Source organism: Bombina bombina, chromosome 3, assembly GCF_027579735.1.
Source record: "Bombina bombina isolate aBomBom1 chromosome 3, aBomBom1.pri, whole genome shotgun sequence".
NCBI classification, from domain to species: domain Eukaryota; kingdom Metazoa; phylum Chordata; class Amphibia; order Anura; family Bombinatoridae; genus Bombina; species Bombina bombina.
Window position 1 is genome coordinate 757,018,929 of NC_069501.1, and position 14,443 is coordinate 757,033,371.

The window sequence follows — 14,443 nt, forward strand, 5'->3', positions numbered from 1 at the left end:
TCGCTCCTGCCACCTGTCTGCAATCCACATCCCAGGAGTGGAAACTTGGGAAGCGGATTTTCTGAGTCGTCAGACATTGCATCCGGGGGTGTGGGAACTCCATCCGGAAATCTTTGCCCAAATCACTCAACTGTGGGGCATTCCAGACATGGATCTGATGGCCTCTCGTCAGAACTTCAAGGTTCCTTGCTACGGGTCCAGATCCAGGGATCCCAAGGCGACTCTAGTAGATGCACTAGTAGCACCTTGGACCTTCAACCTAGCTTATGTATTCCCGCCGTTTCCTCTCATCCCCAGGCTGGTAGCCAGGATCAATCAGGAGAGGGCGTAGGTGATCTTGATAGCTCCTGCGTGGCCACGCAGGACTTGGTAGGCAGATCTGGTGAATATGTCATCGGCTCCACCATGGAAGCTACCTTTGAGACGAGACCTTCTTGTTCAAGGTCCGTTCGAACATCCGAATCTGGTCCTACTCCAGCTGACTGCTTGGAGATTGAACGCTTGATCTTATCAAAGCGAGGGTTCTCAGATTCTGTTATTGATACTCTTGTTCAGGCCAGAAAGCCTGTAACTAGAAAAATTTACCACAAAATATGGAAAAAATATATCTGTTGGTGTGAATCTAAAGGATTCCCTTGGGACAAGGTAAAGATTCCTAGGATTCTATCCTTTCTTCAAGAAGGATTGGAGAAAGGATTATCTGCAAGTTCCTTGAAGGGACAGATTTCTGCCTTGTCTGTGTTACTTCACAAAGAGCTGGCAGCTGCGCCAGATGTTCAAGCCTTTGTTCAGGCTCTGGTTAGAATCAAGCCTGTTTACAAACCTTTGACTCCTCCTTGGAGTCTCAACTTAGTTCTTTCAGTTCTTCAGGGGGTTCCGTTTGAACCCTTACATTCCGTTGATATTAAGTTATTATCTTGGAAAGTTTTGTTTTTGGCTGCAATTTCTTCCGCTAGAAGAGTTTCAGAATTATCTGCTCTGCAGTGTTCTCCTCCTTATCTGGTGTTCCATGCAGATAAGGTGGTTTTACGTACTAAACCTGGTTTTCTTCCAAAAGTTGTTTCTAACAAAAACATTAACCAGGAGATAGTCGTGCCTTCTTTGTGTCCGAAACCAGTTTCGAAGAAGGAACGTTTGTTGCACAATTTGGATGTTGTTCGCGCTCTAAAATTCTATTTAGATGCTACAAAGGATTTTAGACAAACATCTTCCTTGTTTGTTGTTTATTCTGGTAACAGGAGAGGTCAAAAAGCAACTTCTACCTCTCTCTCTTTTTGGATTAAAAGCATCATCAGATTGGCTTACGAGACTGCCGGACGGCAGCCTCCTGAAAGAATCACAGCTCATTCCACTAGGGCTGTGGCTTCCACATGGGCCTTCAAGAACGAGGCTTCTGTTGATCAGATATGTAGGGCAGCGACTTGGTCTTCACTGCACACTTTTACCAAATTTTACAAGTTTGATACTTTTGCTTCTTCTGAGGCTATTTTTTGGGAGAAAGGTTTTGCAAGCCGTGGTGCCTTCCATTTAGGTGACCTGATTTGCTCCCTCCCTTCATCCGTGTCCTAAAGCTTTGGTATTGGTTCCCACAAGTAAGGATGACGCCGTGGACCGGACACACCTATGTTGGAGAAAACAGAATTTATGTTTACCTGATAAATTACTTTCTCCAATGGTGTGTCCGGTCCACGGCCCGCCCTGGTTTTTTAATCAGGTCTGATAATTTATTTTCTTTAACTACAGTCACCACGGTATCATATGGTTTCTCCTATGCAAATATTCCTCCTTAACGTCGGTCGAATGACTGGGGTAGGCGGAGCCTAGGAGGGATCATGTGACCAGCTTTGCTGGGCTCTTTGCCATTTCCTGTTGGGGAAGAGAATATCCCACAAGTAAGGATGACGCCGTGGACCGGACACACCGTTGGAGAAAGTAATTTATCAGGTAAACATAAATTCTGTTTTTCCGTTTTTGGGGTGGTGTAATGCCTCCTACATTCCAGGAGGCCATAGCTATAAACTCCTTCATCTAATAAGCCTAGGAATATATACTCATGCCTTCTGTTGAGTCTGCGTTACCATCAGCAGGAGGAGGGGGCGATGTAGTAGAGGATGGAAAAAAAAAAAAAACCCAGTAAAAAATTTACAAACAAAACATCACTCCTTGTAGTGAAATATTGTACACCACAAGAAGCTGATAACAAACATATTAAATACAACCACTTTACTCTCTTGTCTGCTAAATTGCCTCTTAGTTATCATTTTAGACATAATACCTGTGTGCTATGTACATATGATCTGGCATCAAGTTACATGGGGATACCTTTGGATTTAAAAAAAATCTTTTACTTCTTTAAATTCCCTCAGCACTACTTGTTCGTTTTCTGTATAGATCTTTAATGTTGCAGGGTATACAATTGTGGCCTTCATGCCTATATTAATTAACTTGGTGCAAAAAGGCACCATTTCTTTCCGCTTTAGGGAAGTTTCATTAGAGAAGTCTTGGAACATTAAAATTGTATTGTCTCCCATTGAGAAAGGAATTCTCTGTTTATATTGCTGTAAAAGACGAGACTTATCCTGGAAGTTTAAAAATTTTGCAATCACTGGTCTAATTTTGGTACTGCCATTAGGTAAAGTTTTTACTGGACCTATACGATGAACCCTTTCTACTGCTAATGGTAATAAACTACCCTCAATACCTAAAGTCTGCGGTAGCAAGACTGAGACATAATTAAGTCGTTCTTGGTGTAGGACTGACTCAGGTATACCTATAAATCTCACATTATTCCTCCTTGCTCGGTCTTCAATCTCATTTATTTTTTGTTGCATATCAGTAATATCTTTTGTGTGTTGTATAATAGTTTCCCTCTGAAGGGAGTTTACATCCTCTATGTCAGAGACCCTTTGCTCCAATTCATTTAGCCTATGTGTAAATTGCTTAAATTCTAAAGACAGATTAATTATATCTGTTTTTATCAATTCAAATTGCGGCATCATACACTCTGTAATTTGTTTAACTATTTCATATTGTTCTGTAGCCGTTGTCTCTATTTGCATGCTCGTATTAGGGACTTTGATGTTACCATCTGTGCTAAGCCTAGCTTTCTTATCTCTATTTTTTGGCGGCATTCTTGGAGAAATAGTTTTGTGACACGTGATAAATTTATCCATAAAGTGACTGTGTATTGTAATGTTAAAAAAAAAAAAGAGAGTGATATCAGGGAAGTGAAAATGGAGCGGAAAACAGTGAGTCTGTGTACAAGCTCGGCAGCACACTTAAGGTCAATCTAAAAAAAAAAAAAAAAAAAAAAACGCCCACAAAGGGACTGTGTTAATGTGGTTGTGAGTAAGTGTTATAATGAGGCTTTCAACTTATCTAAATGCCAAAGAAGGCGTAGAAATCAACCTCCAAGAACAGGACAATTAGCAAAAAACAGAATATACATAACACCTATACAGTTAAACGTATATCAAGCCATACACCACATAATTGTATACTAGGCAAAGTAAGTCATAAAAGCAGAGCCCCTGCATGATATACCAAAAAGTCACAGATTATAGTATTGTACAGTTCCAGTGCGCTGGAATCGTACTGTCTGCTGTTGTTTATCTTTAGCACAGTATGCCGCAAAACAGAGGGGCAGGATATTCGCATAAGAGAAAGGGGCAGAAGAGCCGGCAGGCAAATAAGATAGCACACGTTTTTATTCCTACCCGCAAGGGGTTATGGGAATTGTTATACTTCAGCCCAACAAAAGGAGATTTTCTTCAGAGCTAATAAAGCTGGTGATATAGCTCCAAAATATCCTTTAGGGTAACAGGCAGCCCCCTCTTTTCTTTTCTTTTTGCAAACAGACCCTGGTAGCTCTATATATGCTTTGTAACTCCTACCCAACCACAGAAATTATGTATGAGTTATGGGAGACCAAGAATGATAGAGCTCATATTCTACCAGTTTTCTTCCAGGCTGGCTTATTTAAAATGATTCAGTATACAAACATCAAGTCCGGTGTTCAAGGTGGCCCAGGTTAACAATCCTGCTTTCAGTATAACAGTACACCCCAGTACCATATATCAGTCACCAAGGGCAGTAACCCTGACTCCCTCTGCAACTCTCTACAGCCTAAGGTACGTTACCAGTCTGCGGCTTCTGTAGAGTCCTGGTGGCGTAACGCCATTTCTTCTTAGCTTGCGCCTTGGTTGACTGGCTGTGGTGCAGGAAGCTGCCTACAGTGTTCGTTGCACCCGTGGTGTTGTATCAGGTTTACTCAATACCAGGTATTCCGCTTGGTGAACTGTTTCCAGTATGCTTATTTAGCAGTGCCCATTACTGCACTACTGGTTCCTTCTGCTTCTGCCCAAAGGACCGCCGGTCCAGCCGTCAGGTAAGCGATCTGCTCCAGCCACAGAGCTTATGTTGCGACTGTAGGTTTCCTTGATGCCGAGGTCAGCCTCTCTGTCATCCGGCCAGTCGTCTCTCCCCAGCCTAGGAATGTAGCATCAAAGGGAGCTGTTGTCGGAGCTCAGTAGGAGGACGCGCGCTCAAGCTGCACACTTGCCCCACCTCTTAATTAGTAACTTTAGTATTTTTTAATTTAGGTAATTTTGGTTAATTTAGGGGGTGTTAGGTTAGGGGGTGTTTGGTTAGGGGGCTTAGTAATTTATTTATTTGCGTTGTGGGGGATGGCGGTTTAGGGGTTAATAGTTTTAATAGGGACTTTGCGATGTGGGTTAATGGCGGATTAGGGGTTAATACATTAGGTAGTTTGCAATGTTGGGGTTGGCGGATTTAGGGTTTAATACTTTTATTAGGTAGATCATGATGTGGGTGAATTGCGGATTAGGGGTTAATAGTTTAATCAGGCTTATTGCGTTGTGGGGGGTTGTCGGTTTAGGGGTTAATATATTTATTATTAGTTCCGATGTGGGTTTGACGGCGGATATATGTTTTTTTATGTGTCAGGTTTATTTTTGGGAGACGGGTTAGACTTTTACGGGAGATTTGACATTTTTTTATTTTCTTAGGCGCCGGCAGTTTCTAAAGTGCCGTAAGTCACTGGTGACTCCAAAAAATTGTATTTATGCTCATTTCTGGACATCGCTAGTTTATCCGACTTACAGCACTTTATGCCGGCACCGTATATGTAATACCCCAATGTGCTAGGGGAAATTACGGGTGGCACGGGCTTCAGCGCTTGTGCTGAAGCCTGCGCCATATATGTAGTCTCGCCCAAATATGGGGAGTTCACTTGGCCAGGGGATTTCATGGGCTAACGGTAAAGGAGTTCTTTATTGGTTACCTACTACTATATTTATGCTCATAGGTTTAGAGGCTTATATACAGGTGGAGTCCTTTTCATTATTGGGGCTTATGTTTAACTGTTTTAAAAACGGTCTTTATCTTTTTGCTGTTTTTCAAACTGCGGTTTCTTCGCGCTCTTTTTAGAGCTGTGTAAATTTCTGTGACAGTTTTTTTTTCTGGTTACCCACTCACATGATAACCGCACTTCCACTTTTATGGAGCGGAGCGGTTGGAGAGTGTTGTGTGCAGCCGTCTTTGACTCAGCTTGTCAGTCTTCTGTATCGGCTCTGTTTATTAGCTCACTGGATTACTAGAGGAGAGAAATTACTTCTAGAAAGTTGCCTTTACTAGCTGGATATTTTTTCTGGCCGGTAGGAGCCTGACGACTGAGGCAGTTTTTCAAAGTTATATTTGTGAATCCTTTTTCAAGTGTTTAGTGTTTCATATTTAACTGAAGAATTACATTTTCTTTTGTGGACCTGTTATTCTAAGCTATTGATGCAGAACAGGATCAGTCTATCTCTATGGATATATGTTTGCTTTGTTTAGACAACCAGATTGCCCTACCTATGCAGTTTTGTTCCTCATGTTTAGCAAAAAAATTAAAATGTAAATAAAACATTCTTGCTTCTGAGACAAGTATCTCTCAGGATACTGCTGTGCGTGACTTTCCTCAGCTTTCTCCTCAGATGTCCCAAGCCTTAATTGTTTCTCATACTGTGCCTTCTGTGTCCTCATCCACCTGGTGGTGTTTATTTACCTGGGGATTTAGCCGCTCAGATTTCCTCTGCAGTAACAGCGGCTTTGTGAGCTTTCCCTTTATCGGGCAAGTGTAAGAGAAAATCTAAACATCTGCCTGATAGTAAGGCTTCTGACTCTAGGTCTGCATTAGCCAATCTTTCTCAGATGTCTGATGAGGAGAATACTTCAGTAGCTTTTGAAGGTGAGATTTAAGGCTCTGACACTTAAGCAGAAAAATCTTCAGAAACTGAAGAGGTTAATTTTAGATTTTAGCTTCAACACCTCCGGTTACTATTGAAGGAGGTTTTAGCTACTTTAGACGACTCAGACTTTGTGGGGTTGACAGCAACCAAAGGTTCATCTAAATTGGATAGTTTGATTCCCTATCTTCTGAGGAGGTTTTTCCTGTTCTAAGGAAGATGTCTGAAATTATTGTTCAGGAATAGGATAAGCCAGGGGTTCCTTTTTCCCCTTCCCCTGTTTTTAAGAAAATGTTTCCTGTTGCTGACTCTATTCGTGACTCATGGCGCACTGTTCCTAAAGTAGAAGGAGCTATTTCTACTCTTGCTAAGAGAACTACCATTCCTATAGAGGATAGTTGCTCTTTTAAGGTCCCAATGGACAAGAAGCTAGGGGCTTACCTAAAAAAGATGTACATCCACCAAGGGTTACAGTGGCAACTGGCAGTGAGTATTGCTACGGTTACGGTAGCTGCATCTTATTGGTGCGATGCATTGTCTGATCTTATTACAGAGGAAACTACAGTAGAGGAGATCCAAGATGGGATCAAAGCTCTCAAATTGGCCAATACCTTTATCTGTGATGCCAATATGCAGATAATTCGCCTGGGAGCTAAGATGTCTGACTTCACGGTACCAGCTCTGTGGTTAAAATATTGGTAGGCCGATGTCTCTTCTAAGGCCAACCTTTTGGCTTTACCATACAAGGGAAAGACTCTGTTTGGACCTGGTCTGGCAGAGATCATTTCAGAAATTACAGGGGGAAGGGATCTTTCCTACCTCAGGACAAGAAGAATAGACCTAGAGGTCGTCAGACTTCTAATCTTCGTTCCTTTTGTAACAAAAGTCCTCCTCTTCTTCAAAACCAGATCAACCCAGATCCTCTTAGAAATCCAACCAGCCCTGCAACAAGGGAAAATAAAACAAAAAACCTTCTGCTGACTCTAAATCAGCATGAAGGTTCCGCCCCCGATTCCAGTGTTAATCAGGTGGGGGCAGGCTTTCTCTTTCTCATAAAGCCTGGATACGCAATGTCCCAGACCCTTGGGCGGTGGACATTGTATCCCAGGGTTACAGAATGGGATGTGTTGTATTGTGGGTTAAAGTAGAGGATGTTTCAGAATTGCCAAAGGGACAAAACCTCTTTTAATATTAATACATTATAATTAGTGCAAAAGACATGCACCTGTGCCAGTCGTCACCCCACTGTAACTGCCCACATATCTTTGTTCTCAAATAGTAATGCTTCTATTCTGTTTGTAGGCCAATGCTGCAAATGTTGCATACGTCAAACATGAGACACAGCTAGTTATTTTTAGCTGTGGAATTTCCTCTGGTGAGCTCAGCTTGCCTGTGATGATAAACATCACCACCTTGGAATGCAGGGCTAGGAAAACATTGTCTACAGAAGCCAGTATCTGACCTGTCAAGCATCCTTTCGCTCTTATTTTGCATAAAATTAAACATTTTTTTTAAGTCCTTCTATTTAGTCCTACATACACCGTAAATTATTTAAAGTGAAAAATATATTTGTTTTATCTAATCTTACATCGTATATAAAAAATATATTCCAACATGTAAAAAGAAATGCTACAATGTGCAAATATGAAACTTGTTGTTGCAATCTATTCACTTAAAGTGAATGTAAAGTTTAATAAGAAAGTGCCCGGTATAAAATAACAAAAACAGGGGCACTTTCATTCATTAAACTTTTACATTTAAGTGTTTTTTTAAATACTTAGCTTTTTCATTATGACAGCAGACCGGCGATCCTCCACCCGCTTCTCATGCTGTACTTGGCATATCGATGACGATTCTGGCTTCATCCAATCATTGTGTGGCCTCACGAGCTGGAAGCCTTGGTGCACACACAATAATTGGAGGAAGCAAGATTCGTCATTGCTGTGCACAGCAGGAGCTGTGGGAGGAAGATCGCCTGCTGTCATAAGGAAAAAGGTAAAGTTTAATGAATGAAAGGGCCCCCGTTTTTAGAGTATTTTTAAAAACATGTCACTTTCTCATTAAACTTTATATTCACTTTAATTTCACTTGAAACAGATATGCCCATTATGTAACTAACCTTCCTATACAAATATGTATTTTCATATTAGTAGTAGTCCTATAAAAATAATTAGTATGTAAATCTAGAGGTTTAATCTTGAGATCTGCATAGTCAGAATTACTCAAACTTTCCTTGGAATAATGATACCTTCTAACTTCTTGTTGCTTTCACTTGAAAGTGCTTATGAAATGTCATGTTTACTGGAGATCTGTTCAGTTTGTCCTGATTCACTTATGCTTTGTTATTTAAAAGGGCACCAATTTCTATCTATCATGGATAAATGATAGCACTATTTAAATATTTTTGTTTATGCATGAAAGTAAGTTTAAAGTTGCTTTAATTTTATTTTGAATCTAATATACAATGCATGTCTATGCACAAATTAGTCTTTAAGGACTGATTATTCACTGGCTGATAAACAGAACTCCCACTGCATTATTGGTGTACAGTGATGTTCCATTACAATCATAAAGGTATTAAATAATTTTTTTACTCAGTTTAGGAGCGCCTATTTTACAAAAACATCTTTTAAAATACTTTCTTAACATGAATTGAGTTGACATTTAAATTGTTGCTTTCTTTGTTTAGTGTTCGTGACTGAAGATAAAGCCAACAGCATCTTGAAACGATTTCCAAGAGCCAACAGTTTTTTTGAAGAAATCAAGCAAGGAAACCTTGAGCGTGAATGTAGAGAGGAATTGTGCAACTATGAAGAAGCAAGAGAAGTTTTTGAGAACAATGAGAAGACTGTAAGTATATATGGGTCAGACACCAGTGGAACAAAACCATTTGATAAAGTACTGTTGTATAAACCTAGAATGTGCAAATTCAGTTTTAAAATGTTCAGATGCCTTATGAAGAAATGACACTTTGGTACAATGTAAAGTAGTGAGTGTACAGCCTGTATAACAGTGTAAATATGCTGTCCCCTCAAAATATCTCAACACACAGCCATTAATGTATAAACCTTTGGCAACAGAAGTGAGTACACCCCTAAGTAGAAATGTCCAAATTCGGCCCAATTAGCCATTTTCCCTCCCCGGTGTCATGTGACTGTTAGTGTTACAAGGTCTCAGGTGTGAATTGGGAGCAGGTGTGTTAAATTTGGTGTTATCACTCTCACACTCTCTCATACTGGTCACTGGAAGTTCAACATGGCACCTCATGGCAAAGAACACTCTGAGGATCTGAAAAAAAGAATTGTTGCTCTACATAAAGATGGCCTAGGCTATAAGAAGATTGCCAAGACTCTGAAACTGAGTTGCAGCACGGTGGGCAAGACCATACAGCAGTTTCACAGGACAGGTTCCACTCAGAACAGGCCTCACCATGGTCGACCAAAGAAGTTGAGTGCACGTGCTCAGCGTCATATCCAGAGGTTGTCTTTGGGAAATAGAAGTATGAGTGCTGCCAGCATTGCTGCAGAGGTTGAAGGGGTGGGGGGTCAGCCTGTCAGTTCTCAGACCATATGCCGCACCCTGCATCAAATTGGTCTGCATGGCTGTCATCCCAGAAGGAAGCCTCTTCTAAAGCTGAAGAAAGCCCGCAGTTTGCTGAAGACAAGAAGACTAAGGACATGGATTACTGGAACCATGTCCTGTGGTCCGATGAGACCAAGAAACTTATTTGGTTCAGATGGTGTCAAGCGTGTGTGGCAGCAACCAGGTGAGGAGTACAAAGACAAGTATGTCTTGCCTACAGTCAAGCATGGTGGTGGGAGTGTCATGGTCTGGGCCTGCATGAGTGTTGCTGGCACTGGCGAGCTACAGTTCATTGAGGGAACCATGAATGCCAACATGTACTGTGACATACTGAAGCAGAGCATGATCCCCTCCCTTCGGAGACAGGGCAGTATTCCAACATAACAACCCCAAACACATCCCAAGGCAACCACTGCCTTGCTAAAGAAGCTGAGGGTAATGGTGATGCACTGGCCAAGCATGTTTCCAGACCTAAACCCTATTGAGCATCTGTGGGGCATCCTCAAACGGAAGGTGGGGAAGCGCAAGGTCTCTAACATCCATCAGCTCTGTGTTGTCGTTCAGGAGGAGTGGAAGAGGACTCCAGTGGCAACCTGTGAAGCTCTGGTGAACTCCATGCCCAAGGGGGTTTAGGCAGTGCTGGAAAATAATAGTGGCCACACAAAATATTGACAATTTTTGGGCCCAATTTGGACATTTCCACTTAGGGGTGTACTCACTTTTGTTGTTAACAGTTTAGACATTAATGGCTGTGTGTTGAGTTATTTTGTGGGGACAGCAAATTTACACTATTATACAGGCTGTACACTCCCTACTTTAGATTGTAGCAAAGTGTCATTTCTTCAGTGTTGTCACATGAAAAGATATAATAACATATTTACTAAAATGTGAGGGATGTACTCACTTTTGTGAGATACTGTATATTTTTTTTTATCAGGGTTCCCATATGAGTAGTATCCATCTAATCAGAAAATGTATGTTCCAGATTTATAACTGTATTTTTGCTTGGGTGAGTTTTTATAGTGTCAAATTTCAGAAGACAAGCAATTATTAAAACAAATCGAGTTTACTTTTTTTTTTTTTTTTTTTTTACTATCTCTTTGTTATATTTGCTGAGCCGTAGGGCCGTTCTGTGAGGGCATACTGAGGCAAGCTTAGGAGGTGCACGTGACTTGAACACTAAATGTATAATACTGTTACCTTACAGAGTTAAAGATACTTGCATGCCAAGTCCCTAAAACACAGCCGCTTATTGCAGTGCACAGTTGTCTTCCCATTGGTTCTGTGTGACTTGCTGTTTGATTTCCTAAAGCAGAGGGTGGTAGTTGGTGTATTTCGCTAGTGATGAACCTACAGTTTAGTACATTACTGACTGGGTATGTTCATAATGCTTCTGTGTTTGAGTTGCTATATGGAACCCCCTAAACTCAATATTCTCCCATGGAAAAAAGCTAAATTAAAAAAAAGAAGACATTGGTAAATTTGATAATAGAGCTATCTTTCATACAGGTGGTAAGAGTCCGCAATCCATTACTCATGGGAATTAACCTTCTCTACCACTAGGAGGGGGCAAAGAGTCCCAAACCCCAGAGCTCTCACACATACCTCAGTATTTACTTTGCCTCCGCTGGAGGTGGTTGAAGAATAAAGATGTTCAGAGAATCGTAAAAGAATGGGGGTTCCTTTTTCCCCATCTCCTTCTTTCAAGCAGTAATTCCCTGTTCTGGAGGCCCATCTGTAACTGTTGAATACTGTCCCTAAAGTAGACAGTGCTATCTCTACCCTAGCTAAGAGGAGCAATATCCCTCTAGTACGTTTTTCAAGGACCCGATGGATAGAAAACTGGAAGGCTATCTGAGGAAGTCCTTTTTCTTTTTCAGCCAGCTATCCGCATTGTGGCCATATCAGGAGCCTTTTCTCTTCTGGTGCGACTCCTTGTCTGAATTAATATCTGTAGAACCTCCTTTTGGAGGAAATTCAGGATCGTATCCAAGCTCTCAAGATGACAAACTCTTTGTTAAGCAATTATTCAGATTGTGTGTATTAATGCCGAGAATGTTAGCCTCACTGTCTTAGCCAGAGAGAGCCCTATGGTTCAAATCCTGGTCCACAGATATGGTTTCCAAATCTACACTATCATCTTTGGCATTCAAGGGCAAGACCTTGTTCGTCCCATGTTTGGATTCTATTTTTTTCTACTGTTACTGGCGGTAAGGGTGCCTTCCTTCCAGAGGATAAGAAGACTAGACTGAAGGGTCAGTCAACTGTTCGTTTTTTGATCCTTTCATCAAACCAAGTATCAGAGGAACTCCTCTTTCAACAAATCTGACCCTCCCAGAGGTACCTGGAAGCCTAACTGGTGTGGTATAGGAATAAACAGAACAAGAAGTCAGTTTCTTACTCCAAGTCTGCATGAAGGGACGGCCCTGATCCAGAGCTCGCTCCGGTAGGGGGCAGATTAAATCTGTATCAGAAGGCCTGGGTCAGGTCAGTCCAAGACCGTGGTACTAGAGATTGTATCCCTGGGTTACAGGATAGATTTTCGATCTTGAACTCAGAGAGGCAGATTTGTTTTGTCCCTGGTGTTAAAGAAGCCAGAAAAGAAAAGGGCTTTTCTACAATGCGTTTCAGACCTCCGGTCAATGGGAGTAATTATTGCAGTCCCCTCAGAGGAATTGGTCGTGTTGGAAGTGTTTTATTCAAATCTATTTGTCGTTCCGAATTTGGAAGGAACCTTCCTTCAAGATGTAGACAATCAGATCTATTCTTCCACTGGTCCTACAGGGACAATTCATGACTACGGTGGATTTAAAGGATGCATATTGTCACATCATGATTCACCGGGACTATTACCAATATCTCAGATTTGCCTTTTGGACAAAAACTTCCACTTTACGTCTTTTCCTTTTGGCCTAGCTACGGCCCCCATAATTTTTATGAAGGTTCTGGGGGCTCTCCTAGCAGTAATCAGGTTAACAAGCATTGCTGTGGCATCTTACTTGGACAATATCTTGGTTCAAGCTCCATCTTCTCAGCAGAGTTATTCTGGTGTCTTCGGACTCACGGTTGGAAAATAAATCTAGAGAAGCGTTCTCTCACTCCTCAGACACAAGTGAGTTTCTTAGCAGTGATCATATGATCATAGACTCTGTGTTTATAAGATATTTTTCACAGACCAACGCAAGGTCAAGCTCAAGCCAGCATGTCGATGACTTTGGTTTACCCCCTGTCCTTCGGTGACTCACTGCATGGAGGTAGTGGGGCTTATGGTGGCATGGTCAGTCAATGAACCGGAGACCATTCAGCCCTGACTCAAGTCATACATCTAGACCAGGTCACCAGGGACTCCTTGATTTGGTGGCTATCTCTCAAACCTAGTCTTCGGGGTATGAGTTTTCTTCGACCTTCCTGGGAGATTATAAGTACAGATGCGAGTCTGTCTGGTTGGGGAGCAGTGTGGGGCTCAGGGGCTATGGTCCCCTCAGGAAGTGTCCCTACCCATAAATATTCTGAAACTAGTTTGGCCTCAATTGAGTTTAGTCTAGTCTGTTCTTTATTTGATTTCAATCCGACAATGTTGCAGCTGTGGCATATGTCAATTATCAGTGGGGGACACTGCGTGGCCGCGCTGGACCTGGTACGCAGATCTAGTCAGTATTTTGTCTGCTCCCGTGGCGTCTTCCTCAGAGAGAGGACTCGTTAACCCAGGATCCTTTCTTTTATTTCAATCTAGATTCTCTGAAGCTGACTGCTTGGAACGCCAATTCCTAGCACGCCAAGGTTTTTCTGACTACGTGATTGATACTCTTGTTCAGGCACACAAGCCTGTCACCAGGCATATTTACTATAAGGTATGGAAAGTCTATTTATCTTGGTGTGCTGATCAGGGGTTTTCTTGGCATAGGTATAAGATTTCCTGTATCCTTCAATTTCTTCAGGAAGGACTTCCAGTTCCATTAAGTGTCACATTTCAGCTCTTTCTTTCTTTTTTTTTTTTTTTTCTTTTTTTTTGTAAACGATTTTATTAAAGAAATTACATTTGCATACATTTAGGTTTAGTTGTCAAGTTATGTATACAATATACAAACGTTCAATAGTGGAAAACATTTCTCATTATCCTAATGCACAATATATCGATAATTGCATATAAAGACTGCAAGGACTACAAATGTACCAGTATACTTGCTCTAATCTAGAGTACGTTATCTTGATAGTAAGCATTCCATTTGTTTCTAAAGGTTGTGGCAAGGTGTGAGTTGTAAAAAATAGGACAGACACCAAACTCCTTATAAACCAGTATGTTTCATTTCATCTCTTTCTGTCTTGTTTTATAGAAAGTTGGCACATTTGCCGGATGTTCAATCTTTTGTTCAGACTTTGGTCAGAATCAAAACAGTTTTTAAACCAATTGCTCCGCTTTGGAGTCTTAATCTTGTTCTAGAGTTCTTTAGCAGGCTCCATTTGCATGCCCTTGATATCAATTTACTTTCTTGGAAATTCTTGTTTTTGTTTGCAGTTTCTTCAGCCAATAGAGTTTCAGAGTTATCAGCTCTTCAGTGTGATCCCCCTCACTTGGTTTTCCATCAGGATAAGGCCGTATTGAGAACTAGATCAGG

General features: G+C 41.3%; 1 protein-coding gene across 1 annotated transcript in view; it reads left to right on the forward strand.

Annotated features, from left to right (window-relative positions):
• PRRG1 (proline rich and Gla domain 1) overlaps window positions 1-14,443 on the forward strand; it is a 234,783-nt gene that overhangs the window by 139,518 nt on the left and 80,822 nt on the right. Inside the window, exon 3 of the mRNA XM_053707604.1 lies at window positions 8,935-9,095. Within this exon, the coding sequence (XP_053563579.1) occupies window positions 8,935-9,095 (161 nt within the window). The remainder of the gene's footprint in view (window positions 1-8,934; window positions 9,096-14,443) is intronic.